We start from the raw sequence: 19,514 nt of genomic DNA, 5'->3' as shown, positions 1-19,514 counted from the left end.
TGACACTGCTCTCCATTCCTTCCTTCTCGAAATTCAACTCCCTTGGCTTTTGTGACCCTGCTCTCCTGGCCCCTTTTACTTCTCTGGCCACCCCTTCTCAGTCTTCTCCCTCTAGCCTCTCACATGGTGGCCTATACCAGGGTTCAGCCTTTCCTTGCTCTCCCTGGGAGGTGTCATCCACACCTACGGATTCTTCGCAAAAATTAAACTTTTATCCCCAGCCCAGATCATTCTGCTGAACTCTGGGCCCATATGTCCGGCTGCCCTCAGGTGCCTCAAACACGGTCCAAATTGAACTCTTGTTTTCAACCAAAACCGCTCCTTTTCATGTCACCGCCATCTCTCTACACCTTAGCCAGAAGCCTGGGATTCATTCTCAATGTCTCCCTTTCCCTCAAATCCCATATCCACTAAGGATTTTACAAATTGACATCAAACTATACCTTTAGATGCCAGCCCCTTCTTTCCATCCCAATAGTCATTGTTTTAGTTCCTCATCTCGTGCCTAGACTTTTGCAGTACTCTGGTCACCCTCCAGAATGATGCCTGAGAGGTCTTTCCAAAAGCACAAAACCCACTTAAGGGATCTCCTACTTCAAAAAGAAATGAAAAGAAAAAAAAAAAAAGAAATGCTTTCGGGTTAGCTTCAGGGCGGAGGTTATTCCTAGAAACTGGTCAAAACCGGAAGGCGGCGACTTTGCAGCAAAGAAGTCCTAGACCGAGGGGTTAAATCAGGCCAGTCCAGGCAGCATCCCCTACGCCTGGAGGACTGGTCTGGGCCTCGCGGACTGCTCGCAGCCCTCAGGTCAAAAGGCTTCGGTGCGACTCCCCGCCGCCAGGTGACTCCAGCCAACGCGCGGGCTTTGGGGCAGACGGGCGGCCGCCAGGGGGCGGAGTCAGCCTGCCCCGCCCTGCTCGCGCGCCTGCGGACCAGCCTCCGGTCACGTGACGGAGGCGCAGGTGAGCGCCGCTTCCGGGGTTGGGAGACCACATCGCGGCCGGCTCTGGCTTTCACTCGGTTGGGTGTGCGGGAGACTATGGCGTCCTCCTCGGTCCCGCCGGCCACTGTACCGACGCCGACAGTGGCTTCCGGCACAGGTTTCGGCTTCGCTTCCAAAACCAAGAAGAAGCATTTCGTGCAGCAGAAGGTGAAGGTGTTCCGGGCGGCCGACCCGCTGATGGGCGTGTTCCTGTGGGGCGTAGCCCACTCGGTGAGACCCGGCCCCGGCCCCGGCCCCGGCCCCGGCCCTGGCCCCGCGGAGGCCCTGTCCAAACCCCTCAGCTCCTCCGGGCTTGTCTGTTTCCAGGCTCCCGCCTCCGGAGCCCCTAGCGCTGCCACTTTTCCCCCAGGCTGTCCTGGTCCCTGCCCACCTACCCTCAGGTGTTTCACCCAGCGTACCTTCTCGCTCTAGACCTTTTTTTTTTCTTTTTAACGTAGACTTTTGTCTCTCCCTCCGCCCGTTACTCCTCCACTCTGGTTCCATCTTCCCCAACTGAAATCCAGCTCCCTGCCTCCTTCCAGTCAGTTCCAGCCTCAGGCCACGGAGACCGGCCGGGATCCGGCTCCGTCTGGAAGGACATTAGGGAGAGTAGCTCTTCTGGCTTGGTAGTGGTGAGGTCTCCGGTGAGAGTGTAAGTGTAGAAGGGGAGCGGAGAGGGTAACTGGATGAAGGGAATCGTTCACTTCTCCTTTGCACTTTGCTTTACAGCCGCCGTCCGTGACTTTGGAACCTTGGCTTTGGGGGAAGCTCCAGGCTTCCTGGACCTTCTAATCCTGCATGTGTCCCTTCCTTTCCCTTCCAGAGGTACAGCATTTCAGAGAAGCTACCCCACCCTGAGCCTAGTGGTTGCACTTACTCAGCACTTAATGTATGTAAGCCTTTGGTCTTAATTGCAACCCATTGCTGGCTGGAGTAATGGTATTTGGTGTAAGTGGGGGTCATCTTTGACCAAAGAGCTGGCTCAGGAGCTCTGGTCATGGGGACATTATGGTGGTGAACTTTAGAATCAGGGAACTGCTGTAGACGGTTGGCCTGGGAATCCGGAGGAGGCCAAAAGAGGCCAGCTCATCTGCTTTCCTGAGGATACCTCAGGTGAAGGAAGCACAGCCATTGCCTCCCTTCCCTCAGATCTGGATTGGAGGGATGCAGTGACCTTGAATGTGACAGGCAATATTTAAAAAAAAAAATTTTTTTTTAAATTTATTTTATTTATTTATTTTTGGCTGTGTTGGGTGCGCAGGCTTCTCATTGCGGTGGCTTCTCTTGTTGCGGAGCGCAGGCTCTAGGCATGCGGGCTTCAGTAGTTGCGGCACGCGGGCTCAGTAGTTGTGGCACACGGGCTTAGTTGCTCCCCTGCACGTGAGATCTTTCTGGACCAGATGTCGAACCCGTGTCCCGTGCATTGGCAGGCGGATTTTCAACCACTGCACCACCAGGGAAGCCACCAAGCAATATTTTAAAAACTCAACTTCCTTGAAACATTATAGTCATGGTAGTGCTGTGGAGGTGGAAGGGGATGAGGAGGAATACAGTTTTTGTCACATTTTTATGTGGCTTAGAAAGTCATCTGGGGGTGTGTCACCTCCCTTTTGCATTTGTGGCTCTGTGGACTGCTCCCAGCTCAGTCTAAGGCACTTGGTATGGGCAAGGCTGATGGAGGTGGGCTGCCTCTGTTATGACTCATCCATCCATACCTTTGGGAAGCTTAAGAAGGAGGGTTTTCCTTTGGTAAGGATTGGGGAATTACACATAAGACCTGCGTCAGCTTCCCTAGGTATATATACTTTAGCCCGAATACCCCACCCTCCAGCCAGCACACATTTACTTCAAGGGTCTGGAATGGAGAAATTCCTTGAACATATGTCTTAGTGATGATTCAGCCTGCTTAACAGCAGGTGGCGAGGAGGGGGCATGAAGAACTGTAGCTGAATTTTAGGCTGGGAATCTCTAGGGGCTTTTTTTTTTTCTGGAGGAATATGTTCTGTCCTCCTTTCCTACTGAGAATGAGAGGAGCTGGGTTTCCATTGCAGTGTATGGGATTTAGGTTAGACTACACTTCATAACCTCTGTCGAATGATCAAGTAAGGATAGGCAAGGCATCTGTTTATTCAGTTAATAAACACTTCAGGACCACTGTGGGCCAGGTATTGTGCTAGCTAGGCACCTGAGTGATGCAGATGACTAGAACTGGTCCTTACCAGAGCTCACAACCCAGGTGGGGAACTCACGTAAACTAGAGGTTAGAGTCAAGTGATAAGGGTGCGTGAAAGATACTATGGCAACAGTGGGGAGAAAGCACATCTCCTGGGCATTTCTTAGTGCAGGATCCCCCTTTCCACCCTGAATTAGCAGACTGCTGATTCTTGGGGCTGAGGAGAGCATGTGATGCTTGCATCCTTTGGGCTGTGGGTTGGCTTGACTTCAGTGAACAGATGCCTAATGAGCTCATATCCTTTGCCTGCCTGCATTCCCTCTGAAATCAGCTGTTTTTCTTTTATCTTACACCTAGGCAGGTGGGGACCTACTACAGAGAACTGGGTCAGAGTGGTCTGGAAGGACTGGTCCTGTTTGTAAGGAGATGCCTCCTTCAGGATATGGACGTTTCATTCTCGCTGCTGTCGACCCCTCAGAGTCCCTTTAACTCTCTTTGTACTTTGAAAATGCCTTTTGTTTCCAGTGGAGCATGGAACTGTTTGTCTTGAATGTCTTGAGTCTGCTGAGGGTATTTTTTTTCTCTAGAATTTGTCACAGCTTTAAAAAATAGTCCAGAGTTGCTTACAGAGTTTGCCTAATATAAAATGACTGTTGTGAGCATGAAGTTCCACGGGGGCAGGAGTGTGAGGGGCTGTGTGCAAGGGTTGCTTACTGCAGGCCTTGGGCAGCAGAAGATGGCAGACGCATACTCTCACCTTTGTCAAGCATATGCATAACCAGTGTTTTTAAGGGAATGAGGTTTGAGTTGCCCTTTTCTGACTCTTGCCCAGACACAGCGTATAAGTAGCTCTCCAACCCCTACTCACTGCCTTCCTGTTCTTGTTTTGGCTTATCAGATCAATGAGCTCAGCCAGGTGCCTCCCCCGGTGATGCTGCTGCCAGATGACTTTAAGGCCAGCTCCAAGATCAAGGTCAACAATCACCTCTTCCGCAGGTATGTGGGAATCCCCACCCTTCTCATGTCAACCTTCCTAGAAAAGAGAATAAATAATTTTAAGAGTTAAGATTGAATGAGTTGAAGGTTTTAGATTTAGAAGGCAACTTACAAGTTGTTTTTGTATTGTCTAACCTTCCTTCCAATGCAGAAATTCAGTATTTTGTAAAGAAACCACTAAAGTAATTTCCAATGTTCCTTACACCCTTACCTATGTGTACTAGTTTACCTCTCCTCTAGCCTGGAGATTCACAAAGTAATAAATACGTTTAGATGCCATTACCATTAGTTTCTGAGAGGGACTCCCTGAAAGAAATACCTGAGTCCTATAAGCCCTCCTAGTATCAGAAGATGCCATTCAAGACCTATTGCTTATTTAGGGATGTCTCTGACTTGCTTGAGATTTGGAAAATGCTGCTGTTTGGATGGGCAGTAGATCCTGGTTCTACTTAAGCCGCTTACCAGTCATGTGACTTCAGCAGGTCACTCAACCACCCTGAGCCAGCCTCCCCTTCTATAAAATGGAATAATACACCTTTAAAGGACCTCACAAGGGTTTTATGAGGATCAAATAAGGTAATATGTGTGAAGGTGCTTTATAAAGTGTCAAGCCCTACATAAATATAAGGTAATATTGTTACTTTGTTTCTTATCTTGAAAACCCCTATTGCAGGGAAAATCTGCCCAGTCATTTCAAGTTCAAGGAGTATTGTCCCCAGGTCTTCAGGAACCTGCGTGATCGATTTGGTATTGATGACCAGGATTACTTGGTGAGAGTCCATTGGGTGAGGATAGTCCTTTCTCCCTGACAACTGGGGAATCCTTGGGACAGTCATGTTTGGAGAAATGAGGGCCTTCACAGGTATTCTTTACTTTTTTGTGGTCACAGGCATCTAAAAAATCTGAAGAAAGCTATAAACCCTATCCTTGGGGGGAAATGTAAATACATTAAAAATTTTGCTTTCAATTTCATTTAGTCCATATATGGACACCAAATTTAGAGCCCTTGCTCATCCTCTTATGTCAAGATTTTATCCACTTTCAGGTGTGTTCAGTTGGCCACTGTCCTAGACTTGCATCTCTATATAAAGGGGAGGAAAAGAGCTTCTAGCCTATTCTGTGTCCCCAGGTGTCCCTTACCCGAAGTCCCCCGAGTGAAAGTGAAGGCAGTGATGGTCGCTTCCTTATCTCCTATGATCGGACTCTGGTCATCAAAGAAGTATCCAGTGAGGACATTGCTGACATGCATAGCAACCTCTCCAACTACCATCAGGTCGGGTCTCTCTCCAGCCTCGTTCTTCCCCTTCCTACTCATAACTCAGCTCCAGAGCACTTGGGAGACTTCCTATCCCTCTTCCTCCCTATAGCCCATTTTGTTCCCCAAGAAGCATTTGACATCATACTTTTGAAAACAAGGCATTTCAAAAAGAGAGCCTCTGCATACCGATTTGTGTTTGATTAAATAGAAGAGTTTGTGTTCCTTCTCATTTGGCACTTCTAATCTAAAACCGCTGTGAATTGATAGATGCATAAAGGGTACATGTATAGCAAAGTATAAACTTTAGACTAAGTCAGAATTAGATGAAGTGTTAACACCAAATGTACTATCAGGAATAAATGCAGTCTGGGGAGAAAACCAGGATAAGTGCACAATTGGGATAGATTGGAGGAGGGAAGCCATGATCATATCCAGCCCTAAGTGGGATTAGGGAAGGTATTCTGTCCGATCAGATGAATTTGGAATGTGAAGTTTCTGGACTATTTTGGGAGTAAAAACATGCCTGAATATCTTTCTACTGAAGAAAAATCTCACCAAAATCAATGCTCAAGGAATAAATGAAAGATTCTAAAAGAGTTTTTGGTTATTCAACAAATATTTGATGTCTGTTGTTATTAGTTCTTATGTTAGGCAGTAGAGAAAGAGGTGAATGAAATGGCCGTGGCCCTTGAGTTTCTCTTGTTCTAATGGCAGAGACCAGTAAGCTAGTGTTAGTTAGCACACAGCAAGCTGCGTGCAAGGAGTAAAGGTATCTAGGGGATGCTCTGGGGTGGCAGAGGAAGAGCATCCCAACTCACCTGGGGCAAGAGGTGCACTTGGTAGGCTCAAAGAGAGTTTTTTAGAGGGAGTATCCTAGAAGTTGATTCTTGCATGACTAGTAGGGACCAGCCATTGGACAAGGAGGAAGAGAGCACTCTAGGCAAAGGAAAACAGCACTTGTAAAGGCCATGAGAGAGCTTGGTGGTGTGGAACTGCAAGAAATTCAGTGTGGCTGGGATAAGGTATTGTGGAAAAACAGTTAGGCGGGAGCCAGGCTGTGAGGGTTTTGTAAGCCACACAAAGAGTTTGGGCTTTATCCTGGAGGTGGTTTGCAGGGGAGTGATATATATGTTATTTAGAGATATCCCTGTGTCAGCATTTTAGAGAATGGATTGCAGGAGGGAAATACTGAGAGTGGAGATACCAGTTAGGAGGTAATTGTAATAGTCCAGGTGAGAAATGACAAGGGCCTGGAGGGATGATGCAGTGGAGATGGAAAGGAAGACCTTTGGGAGAATTGTGGGAATTAAGGCAGAGGCGCTCCAAATTCCTGCTTAGGGATGACTGGGTGCCCAGTGACCAACAGTTGGGGAGCAGAAAAAGAAACAGGTTTTTGGAGGAAGACAGTTCGGATTTAGGCATGTCGAGTTTGTGGTTTCTTCAGTTCATGCAGATATAGATGTCCCATAAGTGGTTGGGATATGGAGTTTGGGAAAGAGGACTAGATTAGAAGTCTAGATTTCAGAACTATAGGTGAATAGATGGTAATTATCACCATGAATGTATTATATTGGGTTGGCCAAAAAGTTCGTTCGGGTTTAAGATTATGGATGTGTAGAGTGAAATGAAAAGAAGATTGAGGAAAGAGCCTTCAGGAGCAAGAAGAGAAAAGAGCCCATAAAGGAGACTAAGAGTTGTCCGACGCTTTTTTTTTTTTTTTTTAACGTGTTTGCTAGGTTTAATTCAATAGCTATACACACTCCTGCCTTGTAAAAATAACAGAATGCTCCTCTCAAAGTTACATAGAGACACAAGTTAGCACAAGTTAGAGACACAAGTGAGCACAAGTTTGTTGTTTTTAATACAGCTCTACAAAAAAGTTGGCACTAAATGCACATAAAAGAAGTTTTAAGGCTTAATAAAAATACAGACTAGTAACTTCTCAATACAGCTTGGAGGCTGAGAACAGGATGCTAAGAGTTAATGAATCTTCCAAATACAGGCAGTCCCCAATGTATAGAGCATTTTCCAAATACAAATGGCCTCCTCCATCAGGTTCAAAGGAGCAAAAACTTTTTCTTCTGCTCCTCCCAGTGACCAGACTACCCTGGCTGTCTAAAGCCATGCCCACAGCCCCAAGGAGGGAAACAAGGAGGGAAGATGGGAACAAAAGTAAGGCCACGTGGTCACTGCTGCCCAGAGGCTCTGCTATGGTTGTGTTTTCCTCCTTCCCCCAGGCCTCTATCCCCAGCTCTGAAGTCCCTGCTAGGGGACAGATCTAGAGACCTCTTCCCCTCATGTGGCTGACGGTGAGGCTGAGACTGAAGCCTCAAGGGCCAGCACCACGTCAGGGTCTTTTTGGCGAGAGCTGTCAGATGCTTTTAATGATTTATGCCCTCCTGCATTCCACACAGGATTTGAGGATAGAGAGGAGTGGTGTGATGGGAGCTCAGGGTGAAGAGAGTTTTAAGGAGAGGCTGGTCAGTAGTATCAAGTGCCAGCCAGTTGAAATATGATGACGACTAGATACCCATGAGATTGGCAACTGAGGGATTTGAGGCAGTGAGGAGTAGAGAAATTTCAGAGGAGAAATGAGGGTATAATCTGATTTCAGTGGTTTGAGATATGAATGAGAGAGAGGAAGTGGACTCATGGCTGACTAATTTTCTGAGAAGGTTGGCTATGAGGAGAAGTAGGCAGCAACACTGAGGGAGATTGTAGCATTGAAAGAGAAATTTTTTTTAAGAATCCAGATTATAGACCATCTTGCAAACATTTTTACTGTGGGAGTCTAGCCCACCAAAAAACATTGGTCTAGATCAGTGGTCCCCAACATTTTGGGCACCAGGGACCGGTTTCGTGGAAGACAGTTTTTCCACTGACCGGAGCTGGGGCCGGGATGGGGGGGGGCGGATAGTTCAGGCGGTAATGCGAGCGATGGGGAGCTCGCCTGCCGCTCACCTCCTGCGTGCCGAGGACTGGTACCGGTCCGCAGCCCGCGAGTTGGGGACCACTGGTCTAGATAAAATCATTTTGTTGATGTAATTTCTACTACTGGTTCTGTGACTACTTGCATATAAAGAGGGATAATAACACGTACCCTTCCCCATCTCAAAGAATAATAAAGACGAAAGGAGAGATGGCGCTTTAAATTTAAGAGACATTATACACATGGGATAAATGAAAGGTGATGAGGATTCAGAAACTGCATGGATACCAGGGGCATCTTTAGAAAGTCCCCACACCACTTCGGACCTTCTGTAACCTCTCTACTTGAATCCCTATGGAATAGTAGCATTTGAATTCCCATCCCTGAGCTGCTCAGCCTCTTCCGCTTCCTTCCTCCCTTCCACCCCAGTACATTGTGAAGTGCCATGGCAACACACTGCTGCCCCAGTTCCTGGGGATGTACCGGGTTAGCGTGGACAACGAAGACAGCTACATGCTTGTGATGCGCAACATGTTTAGCCACCGTCTCCCTGTGCACAGGAAGTATGACCTCAAGGTAAGGAGAGGAGGTGAGGGCTGAAGGGGAGGCTCCTGATGACCTGAGGGTGGGGAAGGGCCAGGGAGGGCACTGGATGATTCATTTTAAAGGAAAGAAGGCTGTGGGTTTGAGGACTTGTCTTAGGAGCTGGGTCCTGACTGTTCTTTTAGCCACGTCTGCTGACTTTGTCTTTGGGTCTCTCCACAGGGCTCCCTGGTGTCCCGGGAAGCCAGCGATAAGGAGAAGGTGATATAATTTTAGTTGATAGGGTGAGGGATGGGGGAGGGCAGGTCAAAGGGACCTTCTTGGGGTAAAGAGGTAGGGATCCCCAGCTATTTATTCTTATCTTAAACCACCAAAAAGAGGAGAGATGTAAACTTTTCCTGATCCAGGGATTGTTTGGAAGGGGCAGTGGGAAGAGCTTCTTTGTCACTGGCATGGGTTAGTCCATGTGGAAGGTTTGGGGATATGTGAAAATGCCAGACTTCAAGAGCAAAATGCTTACCAGCCACCTCCCATTCTGAGCTCTCATATTCAAGCAGCTGTTTTTGCTTCAGAAGAAGAAAGAAAAGTCAGAATGGAGGTTCTGGACTGAAACCATAGGCAGAAAGTAGTGGGATGTGATTTGGGGTACAGCCGCAGTGGCTGGGTCTGGGGAAGCCACCAGAGGTAAGAACAGGCTCTGGGCAGCATCCTAGTATGAAGTCAGATGAGAGATGGGCTGTAAATCTGTCTCCCCTAGACACCCCAGAGTCAGAGACAAAGCCCTACATAGAGCAGGGTTTTCTGAGAGCGTGGGGTAAGGGCTGTATTCCCAAGATGTCCCTTTACCTATTCTCAGGTTAAAGAATTGCCCACCCTTAAGGATATGGACTTTCTCAACAAGAACCAGAAAGTTTATATTGCTGAAGAGGAGAAGAAAGTCTTTCTAGAGAAGCTAAAGAGAGATGTGGAGGTGATGGTTGGGGTGCTGTGGGAAATGGCTTTGTGTCCCTTTTTTGCTCCCCACAAGGCAGTTGCCCATTCACAATACGAGGGAACTCCTCCCCTTCCCTTTGGGTTCTCTGCATGTAGGGGAGTTGGGTATGAGTCATGAAAACCCTCTAGAGGTGACCTATGGAGGGGGTGGCTGGCTTGAGCTAAAAGAATGATCTTAGATACCCAGGACAATTAGGTAATAAAGGGCAATGGTATACTCCCAACCCTCAATTTTTACACTTCTTTTCCCCAGGAGGGCCCCGGAAATTCAGGGATGGAGGTATAAGGGTGGTACCTGGGAGTGGAGAGGGAGATCTGGGGCTTCTGATTTGTCAGTGGGGTCTCAGTTCCTAGTGCAGCTGAAGATCATGGACTACAGCCTTCTGCTGGGCATCCACGACATCATTCGCGGCTCTGAACCGGAGGAGGAGGGGCCTGTGCGGGAGGAGGAGTCAGAGGGGGATGGGGACTGTGGCCTGACCGGACCTCCTGCTCTGGTGGGCTCCTATGGCACTTCCCCTGAGGGTATCGGCGGCTACATCCATTCCCACCGGCCCCTGGGCCCTGGAGAGTTTGAATCCTTCATTGATGTCTATGCCATCCGGAGTGCTGAGGGTGAGAAAGAGCCTGGTAATTTTAAGGGTGGGGAGGGTGGTCCCTGGAGGACAGAGACCAGGGTGGTGGCTGGAGAGGCTGTTTAGCTTTTCAAAACAGAGCTGCCTGGTTCCTGGGGAGAGGGAATTGGGACTGTACTTGCTCTTCATTGCTGGTCTCTCTCCCCAGGGGCCCCTCAGAAGGAGGTGTATTTCATGGGCCTCATTGACATCCTGACACAGTATGATGCCAAGAAGAAAGCAGCTCACGCAGCCAAAACTGTCAAGCATGGGGTGAGGGTTCTCTAAAGCCTTTCCTTTCTTGTCTTGACTATTCAAGAGCCTCTTGTGCCAGAGCAGTGGGGTGGCAGAAGGATGAAGGGTTGGGTATGGAAATGATCTGGAGTGGAACTGAGAGTGGGGAGTCGGGGAGGGGTGCGGGGCCTGACACCATGTTCCATACCTCCTCTCACAGGCGGGGGCAGAGATTTCTACTGTCCATCCTGAGCAGTATGCTAAGCGATTCCTGGATTTTATTACCAACATCTTTGCCTAAGAGACTGCCTGACTCCATGGTGACTGCTGCTCTGTGTTCCAGGTGGTAGGGTTCTGAGAGGCTTGGGGGGAATTGTGGATATTCTGGCCACTACTTCTGCTCTTTCTCTTTTGCTAACTTCAGGCTACAGGCTCCTTCCATCCAAATAACTCAGTCTTGTTGAGTAGGCTCTTCCTGGCCCTCAGAAATACATTGTCCTCTCTCCTCTTCCTTTCCTTCTCCCTTCCCCTCCAACAAGTCTGCTTGCTTCATTAGAGTGTTACTGTTGACTCTCTCCCAAGTGCCTTGATCTTTGTAAAATGTCCTGTTGTTTCCATAACATAGGAGGAGCTGGGGGAAGGGTGTTGTTTGCCATCTTCAGGACCTGACTGGACAGATGGACCTGGCTCAAGCTGCTACTCTGGATGCACTTTGCTGTGTGGGATGAACTAAGAGTGTCTGAATTTTGCTGATAACTTTATAGAGCTCACTGTGGCACACTTCCTTCCCGGTAGGCCCTGGGATGGAAGATTTTCAAAATACTACAGATGTGGGTGCAGGCATGCACACATACGATGGGATATGGCCAATCTTATGTGGGTGGGGTGGAGAATGGTGGGCGGGCTGGCAGCTCATGGAGGTGGGACCTGTGAGGACTCTTGTGATTATGCAGGGAACTGGAGGTCTCTGTTGAGGGTTGACTACTCTCCAGTCTCTTCCCTCACTCCACGTTCACCCCCACCAGAGATGGCCACAGTGTTGAATCCTGGGTGAAGGTGTTTCACTGTTGCTGCTCTTCACCAGGACCTCACATCCCTCCTGGAACTGGAACCCTTCATTGGGGGTGTGGCCAGTTCTGGAGGCTGGGAGGATGAGCCAGGGGTATAAGGTTCACTCCCCACGTTAAATTCCCTTTCTTCATGTCTAGCCACCCCTAAGGTTTTAGACCCAGCAGAAGGGAATATCTCTACCTGGGTTAACCCTGGTTATTTCAAGAGAACGGAAGTCTCACGTGTGGGAACCTCCTCTACTCCCTGGAAGTGTGCCCCTAGCATACTTCCTTCCCCTCTCCTTCTCAAACCCTTTTTCCAGTTGGATTTGTTATTCTGTTCGTCTTATACTGCTACTGTGTCTCTCAGGGGACAGATGGCCGCCTTTGTCATCTTCACTCTCCACCCCCAGAGAGGAGTCAGAGCCATAACCCGGCCCCCTCCAAAGATAGTTGAGTTAAAACGTGATATTCTCAGAATGTAGCAGACCCTGATGAGCTGAGATAGTGCACTCCCTTCCCCGCAATGCCCTTGGGGCTCAGGCAGCCGTTCTTCTTGTGATCCTACATCCCCCCTGAGGCTTCTGCACTTCTCTAAAACATAAAGATGGGCACCAGCAAGCGGCCTGTGGGGTACGAAGACTCTTGCTCTGTATCTGCCTGGACTGATCTGTCTCACAAGAAGTCATGAGGTCATAAAGGAGAATTCCTCCTGCCCCTGCATCTTCTGCTCCAAAGGAAGTGACAAGAGGAGTCCCTAGTTAAGGATTAGAGTCCCTATAATATGTTCCTGTCAGGAGGCTGATGGATCTTTTTCATTCCAACCATCTACCTTTCCCCTGTTGAATGCAATAAAACTCCATGACACCAGCAACTGTTGTTCTTTAGAAATGGGTTTTCTGACCATGTGGCTGATGTATCATAAGCATTATGGTCTTCTTCATTTGTTGCTTCTGTTTTTTTTTCATCTTTTTTGTTTTATTAATTAATAAAAAAGATCTTGTGTATTTACTCCCGTTGCTGTCACTATATAGAAAATAAATTATTGAATCTGAATTCCTTCACAGAAATGCCTCTTCTTTCCCTCTCGCTGTTTTGGAAGCTTGGGCTTAGGGATGCAGAGACCAGATGAAGAATTCTGATTGGTCTTTAAGGTGTTGGTCCCTAAGGATGTGGGTTTCAAGGTAGATGGCTGTGAACTTAAAAAGGTGTTGAGTGTGCATGGGAATGGAAAACATTCCCCAATTTTGTGGGAGTTAGCTATAGGGGGGCCAGGGACAGCTGAGATGATGTGACGCTCCTTCTTCCCCCAGGGTTCTGGGCTAGATCACACTCCCATCTCTGTAAAGGTGAGCACCAAGCACACATGAGCTAAAGGAGAAGGAATTCAGTGTTCCCGCAGGCTTCCTGGAAAGAAGTCCTCTGGAGGGCAGGAAGAGTACAGCAGGGTCCTGGGAAAGTAAAGAAGAAAGTGACCAACCATCCAGATGGAGAGGGAGTAAAGAAAAGGGGGTGGATTATCAGAAGTTGCTGCCAGTCTGGGAGATCCATCCGGTACTGCTGGCTGAGGAGGTCTTTTGGCTGGTGGAAAAACCTGGCTTGATGTGGCCCCAGGGAAGTGAGTTGGACTGGGGGCGGAGATTGCCCTGATGTGGGAAGCAGAAGAGAGAAGAGCTTTTTTTTTTTTTTTTTTTTCCTTTGAGAGTTTTTAACTCTATTTCAACCATAGACTTGATACTACCATCACTCCAAGCATTAAAAAAAAAAAAAAAAAAAGTATTCACTTCTCATTCTGCACCAGCCTCAGTATCCCTGTTTGTGTAAAGAGAAAAATCAGAGACACTTACCAATACCCATCTGGGAGCAGGTTTTGCGGGGTCACAGAAGGTAACAATCTGGGAAGAGGCAAGCGATGAGGCAGGGGATTGAAATAGTTTAGTCCTGGACTTATTTTTTAGAACCAATGCTTCTTACTATGACTCTTCTTCCTACCCCATATTCCTCAAAGGCCTTTCTAGAAAAAGGATCACAGAGAAATTGCCCTCTCTTCCCCATCTACGTAAGCGACACTCCTCACCCACCCATCCACCACTAGCTCCCAGAAGCTGCCACGAAGCTGGCTGGGAAAGAAAAGGGAGAGGGCCCCCTCCCGGGAGGGGGAAGCGAGAAGGGTGGCGTCTCTAAGGGATTTAACCTCCCACCCTCTGTTCCACGATACCACCCCAAGCCTCCAAAGATTGGGACGGCGCCTCCATTTTTGTTTTGGGGCAGAAGAGCAGGGGCTTGTGGATAGAAGGGGTCAAAGGAAACGGTGATTATCACCCGTGAAGGGGAAGGGGGGTGCCATCCTCCTTCCTTCCCTTTCCCTCAGTCTGCACCCCCTGCAAACTCCCTCCCCCGCCCCCCGCCACCTTCTCGGGGTCTCCCCCCCACCCCGGTTGCTAAGGCCCAGACCGTCATCCCAGCAACAGCCTCAGTCATGTGACCGGCAATGGCGGCGCTGACAAGAGGTAGGTGAGCCCGGCGCCCCCCACACCCGCCGCGCGCCCCCCGGGCCCCGCTCACACCTCCCCGCGCGCCCTCCGGTTCCCCCTGCGCCCCCTCCTCCGCCTCCTTCCCCCGCGCGCGGCGCCGGGGCCCCCTTCCAGGCCCCCCTAATCCTCTTTCTGTCACCCTCCAGCCTTGGCCTCCATTCGGGGGTTCTGGGGCCCGCGATCGGGCCGACATCCACCCCACCCAGCTGTGGGGCTGCGGGGGCTCTGTCGAGCGGGGGATGTGGGAGGTGGTTCCGGGTCGGGTCTTGCAGGAGGTCGTGGGGGGCGGGGTGGAGATGCCTCAGTTGATGCCCGCAGGGACCCTGGCCCTTCCTGGCTGCCCCTGTCGGCGGCCTCTGTCTGGCGAGAGGGACTGGCCCCGTGTCCGGCCTGGGTTGCCCCAGAGGAATCAGACCCAGCATAAACTGTGGCCCCGCCTCCCTTTTCTGTGCCATCAGGACTCGGAGCAAAGGACACCTAGGTCCTGGCTTCTCTCTGATGGGGAGAGGGTGTTCCACCTGGATGGACAGTATGAGCCGAGGCTCTAGGGTTCCAATTTCACTTTCTGAATCTTGGGGTGCATCTGGCCTTGAGGGGACTATGATGGAGGCACAAACGGAGAGCTGCTCCCCTATGGATCAGTCAAGGAATTGAGGTCACACTAATGGCCCTTCTTTCTATTTGGGCTGCATTTGGAGTTATTGTAGGGACAGCTCTGTAGCTGAACACGGCAAGACTCCGGGGAAACATCAGGCTGCTCCAGCGGATCCCTCTGCCTGAGCCCCACCCCTCCCTAAATGCAGCCTAGGTAGCTGGCAGGCTTGGACTTCGCGTGCTGGGTTTAAAAGGTGACAGCGAGAACTTTGTTATTGCAGGGGCTGCTGCCACTTCGTTGGCATTCCAAACAGACTCCAGCAGAAGGGACCGGGTTAACTCTCAAGGAAGGCTCCCTAGCAATAGGGGCTGAATTATTCGGGAATGTGGAGCAGGGCGAGGAATTGGGGAGCAAAGGAAATATTCTTGTCCTTGTGATCTGAGGGAGGTGGCAAAAAAGACCTCTATGTGTGTGGGCTTTTCCCTTCCAGACTTCTTTTATCCGTACCCCTAGGCTTTCTTAAGAGCCTCAGAGCTGAGGAAGAGGAAAGTTAGCATGCTGAAGTTCCTTCTTTAGCAACTTGGGGAGTGGCTGGGGATGGAATTCTGCAAGAGACAAGGAGAGGAAATGAAAGAGGAGTTTTTGTTTCTGGGCTGACTGGGGAAAATGGTAACATTTGTCGTCCTAACCCAGTCCCACCCCCCCCACTCCCCCTGCCCCAGTCCTGGTCAGCTGAGTGTGGAAACAGAGGGATTTCTGCTGCTCTCATCGTCCATGGGCTTTCCAGGTATCTGCCTTTCATGGGAACCTCAACTTTCACCTTTAAATTGGTTGCCTCTATTCCATGTTCCAAGTAATCCCGTTCTCAGTAACTTACACCCAGATTCTGTCTCTGTTAAGTGGGCTGCTGGGTTGGGGCTTGTGGGAATGGGAGAAGGGGTTTTTCACTTTCCCTCCTTTCCCTTTCCACCCACCAGGTCACACAACCTACAAGTAGGGAGCAGGAACAGAGAGAGAGAGCCTGCATGCCAATTCCAAGCTCTTCAGGATCAAAGTGAGCGAAAAGGAGGGCAAAAATCTCCCTTCCTTTTACAGAACCCACTTCTCACCTGACGTGGGGGGAGGGGCAGGTTGTTTCTGTGATCCTGGGAGCAGTATAGGAGAACCAAGATTGATGCTTGGCTTGGATGATAATAAAGATATAGAAGCTTTCTTGCTCTTCAGTGGGTGCTGGAGTTTGAAATATAAGAGGAAACAGAACATGAACTTGGGGGAGGAGTTGGGGGTTGACCTCTGAGTGAGTGGAGATAATATAGGGTCGGAAAGGAAAGGGAAGTAGGAGGCACTGATATTTGTCAAATGGGGACCCCCCCACCCTGAGTCCTTTTCACCCTGGGGGCAGTGTCGTTCGTCCTGTCCAGAATGGCAGCCTGTGGAGGCACCTGCAAGAACAAAGTGACTGTCTCCAAGCCTGTGTGGGACTTCCTCAGCAAGGAGACCCCCGCCCGGCTGGCCCGGCTTCGGGAGGAGCACCGTGTGTCCATTCTCATAGACGGCGAGACTTCTGACATCTATGTCCTCCAGCTTTCCCCCCAGGGCCCTCCCCCAGCCCCTCCCAATGGGCTCTACCTGGCCCGGAAGGCTCTCAAGGGGCTGCTCAAAGAGGCAGAGAAAGAGCTGAAGAAAGCTCAGAGGCAGGGGGAGCTTATGGGCTGCCTGGCTTTGGGGGGTGGAGGGGAGCACCCTGAGCTGCACCGCCCAGGCCCGCCCCCTCTCCGAGCAGCCCCACTCCTGCCCCCAGGGGCACGGGGGCTGCCCCCCCCTCCTCCTCCCCTGCCCCCTCCTCTTCCCCCCCGCCTTCGGGAGGAGGCAGAAGAGCAGGAGAGCACCTGCCCCATCTGTCTGGGGGAGATCCAGAATGCCAAGACATTGGAGAAGTGCCGGCACTCGTTCTGCGAGGGCTGCATCACCCGGGCCCTGCAGGTGAAAAAGGCCTGCCCCATGTGTGGCCGCTTCTATGGGCAGCTGGTGGGCAACCAGCCCCAGAATGGGCGGATGCTGGTCTCTAAGGATGCCACACTCCTACTACCCAGCTATGAGAAGTACGGCACCATCGTCATCCAGTACGTCTTCCCGCCCGGTGTCCAGGGGGTAAGAATACCATGGCCTGCCCTTACCCTTTGGTTTTCCCCGCGCTTGTTCTCTGGCCTAGGAAAACTGGGTGAGGGGGAGTACGTTTGTTAGATGTGATACAGTCTTGCTGTCTCCCGGTATGCCTTCCCACTCAAGTGCCCTGGAGCTAGAGGCCCCCTTGAAGCCTAGCTTTTCCATCCCCATGACCCCAAGGCACCCGTGAAAATCAGGTATGAGAGAAAGGAATTGAATTCTATTTCTTTGATGAACTTGAATGTTGACATCTATTCTTGGCAGAGGTGAAGTCTGTGGAGATGGTGGCTCAGGTGCGGACAGGCACGGTGGGAAGGGTCTGACCTCCCTTAACAGTGCTGGGAGCGTTACTCCATTCCAGATTTATGAGAGGGAAAACCTTGATGACAGTGGAAGGTTAAAATAGGAGCGGTCAAGAACCTAAAGGTGTCTTCCTGCTTGACAAAGAGTAATGTCCAGTTCTGGTTTGCAGAGTGATGAGGAAGCTCTGAAGGAGAGTAATAGAAAAATAGAACAGCCTAGACAGTGGAAGATGCATTGGGAGTGTTTTCAGGTGGAGAAGGGAAGGCTGAAAGACAAATTATTCTCAGTCTTCACATTTCTGCTGAGTTATCTGGAGAGTAAGGCCCAGCTACTTTTGAGAATCCATTTGTTGCTGAATTGAGGCTTGAGGGATTGGGACAGCAGAAAGAACCTCTTAATGATGAGGATTTTGTCTGGAAACAGGCTTCTGCTGCCCAGACCCTAGAGTTGCTCCTTCCCTGGAAGGCTGTCGCTGCTCCATCAGCATTAGCTGGGGGTGTACAGCCAGAAGGCTGGCCAAGATGACCCTTAAGATGCCCAGCTGCTCACTGCCCACTCTGCCTCCCCCGCCCCAGGCTGAACACCCAAACCCAGGAGTTCGGTATCCTGGCACCACACGGGTGGCCTACCTCCCGGACTGCCCTGAGGGCAACAAGGTGCTGACCCTGTTCCGCAAGGCATTTGACCAGCGTCTCACCTTCACTATCGGCACGTCCATGACCACAGGGAGACCGAATGTCATCACCTGGAACGACATCCACCACAAGACCAGCTGCACAGGGGGACCACAGCTGTGCGAAACTCCTTCTTCCCTTCCCTTGGCTCCACCCCTTCTCCCCATTTCTCTCTGGGAGCCTCCTAACTGGAGAGGACCACCCCCAAACTATTCAACCATCTTGCCTATCCCAGTTTCTCCTATAGTCATCCTGGTCCTAATGTGCCCAGCTTAACCTACAAAAATAAGCAGAATTGGGCTCAGTTATCTTGGGTTTGGATAATCTTAGGGAAGGTGGGGAGGGGCTAGAATGGGGCACCAGAATGAGGGTGAGCCTGGGGGTAATATGAATAAGCCTGAACGGCTAACCCTGACCCTCATTTCTCTTTGCTCCCAGGTTTGGGTACCCGGACCCCACCTACCTGACCCGGGTGCAAGAGGAGCTGAGAGCCAAGGGCATCACCGATGACTGAAGGACATCCCCTTTGGGAGGCCCCTGCTATTCTCCTTCAGTAGGACCCAGTGGGAGCCTCTGTTGTCTCTCCCTCTGCCCCCCTCATCACTCAAGTAGGGGACTGTCTGACTGGGGAAGGGGTTCAGAGAAGGAGGGGCGATCCCTTCCCCAGTCCCCCACAGGCTGAGTGCTTCAGTGCAGTGTGAGCCACTCCCTTCTGGCAGAGTCTGATGTCCCAGGCTCTGCTCCCCTCCTCCCCATGTACATACTCCCAGTCTTCCTGCCCCCTCCATTGCCCTTGGCTTTTTCTGGTTTGTGATGTGCTCCAGTGACTAAGCTGAGAAAGGACCTGGGTGGGGAGGAGAGGGTCTCTTGATCCCCCCCCCCCCCATACTGCTCCACTGCTGAATTTCTGCGCTGGGAGAGGGGTCAGGCTGCTGTGAGCCCCCGTAGAGCCGGCCGCGTGTGTTCTTCAGAAACAATTCCCCTTCTCCCTTAACCTTGTCCTTTCTCTCCTGTGTCTCTGTCTTTGTCAGTCTTTCTCCCACTCTTCTCTGCCCCCTAGAAGGAGCCTCCTTACCCTGTTCTGGAATCGCCGCCAGACTGTAGCTTTTAATTTAATAAAAATAAAGTAAAATATGCAACTCTCTATGCCACACCCGTTCTGTTCTGTGGGCCGGGGTGGGGGATGGGGGGTGGGGTGAGGAGCTGGACCTGCTGAGAGGGAGAAGGGGGTGGTGATCGGGAACTCCCTGGGCGCCTCCCCAGGCTCTCTGCCTCCAGAGGGCCTGGGAAAACGGCATGTACTTAGTGGGCTCCAAGATAAAACTGCGAAGCCTTGGATCGTGCTTCGACAGCGGAGTCAGGGTTAAGAGGGGTTTGTTTGTTGCTGAACTACGGTTGCAGAGAAAGGAACAACCCTACCCCTTTTGAAAAGTTTGGCTGGGGTGGGAGTGGGGGCGGAGCCGGGCAGGGGGC

At 50.6% G+C, this 19,514-nt stretch overlaps 2 protein-coding genes across 8 annotated transcripts; both read left to right on the top strand.

The window, feature by feature from the left end:
- The first annotated feature begins 938 nt into the window (after window positions 1-938).
- On the top strand, window positions 939-12,825 carry PIP4K2C (phosphatidylinositol-5-phosphate 4-kinase type 2 gamma). 3 transcript variants are annotated; one of them, XM_007179680.2, is made up of 11 exons: window positions 939-1,211; window positions 4,052-4,149; window positions 4,823-4,919; window positions 5,279-5,422; window positions 8,766-8,912; window positions 9,102-9,140; window positions 9,736-9,849; window positions 10,220-10,487; window positions 10,656-10,759; window positions 10,941-11,040; window positions 11,346-12,825. In XM_007179680.2, exons 1-10 carry the CDS (start codon window positions 1,038-1,040, stop codon window positions 11,019-11,021), a joined length of 1,266 nt encoding a protein of 421 aa, XP_007179742.2. In that variant the 5' UTR covers window positions 939-1,037; the 3' UTR covers window positions 11,022-11,040; window positions 11,346-12,825. The 3 variants fall into 3 exon arrangements, with proteins under 3 accessions (XP_007179742.2, XP_007179743.2, XP_007179741.2); XM_007179681.2 differs by having other exon boundaries at window positions 10,941-11,063; XM_007179679.2 differs by having other exon boundaries at window positions 940-1,211; window positions 10,941-12,825.
- Window positions 12,826-13,879: 1,054 nt separating this feature from the next.
- On the top strand, window positions 13,880-19,185 carry DTX3 (deltex E3 ubiquitin ligase 3). 5 transcript variants are annotated; one of them, XM_057556723.1, is made up of 6 exons: window positions 13,880-14,279; window positions 15,621-15,685; window positions 15,876-15,952; window positions 16,320-17,049; window positions 17,943-18,160; window positions 18,480-19,185. In XM_057556723.1, exons 3-6 carry the CDS (start codon window positions 15,924-15,926, stop codon window positions 18,553-18,555), a joined length of 1,053 nt encoding a protein of 350 aa, XP_057412706.1. In that variant the 5' UTR covers window positions 13,880-14,279; window positions 15,621-15,685; window positions 15,876-15,923; the 3' UTR covers window positions 18,556-19,185. The 5 variants fall into 5 exon arrangements, with proteins under 5 accessions (XP_057412706.1, XP_057412707.1, XP_057412708.1 ...); XM_007179682.2 differs by lacking the exon at window positions 13,880-14,279 and adding an exon at window positions 14,415-15,151; XM_007179683.3 differs by lacking the exon at window positions 13,880-14,279 and adding an exon at window positions 14,418-15,151 and having other exon boundaries at window positions 16,301-17,049.
- The last annotated feature ends 329 nt before the right edge of the window (window positions 19,186-19,514 follow it).

This window comes from Balaenoptera acutorostrata, chromosome 11, assembly GCF_949987535.1.
Source record: "Balaenoptera acutorostrata chromosome 11, mBalAcu1.1, whole genome shotgun sequence".
NCBI lineage: Eukaryota > Metazoa > Chordata > Mammalia > Artiodactyla > Balaenopteridae > Balaenoptera > Balaenoptera acutorostrata.
Note: the sequence above shows the minus strand (reverse complement) of the source record. Positions and strands in the feature narration are given on the sequence as shown.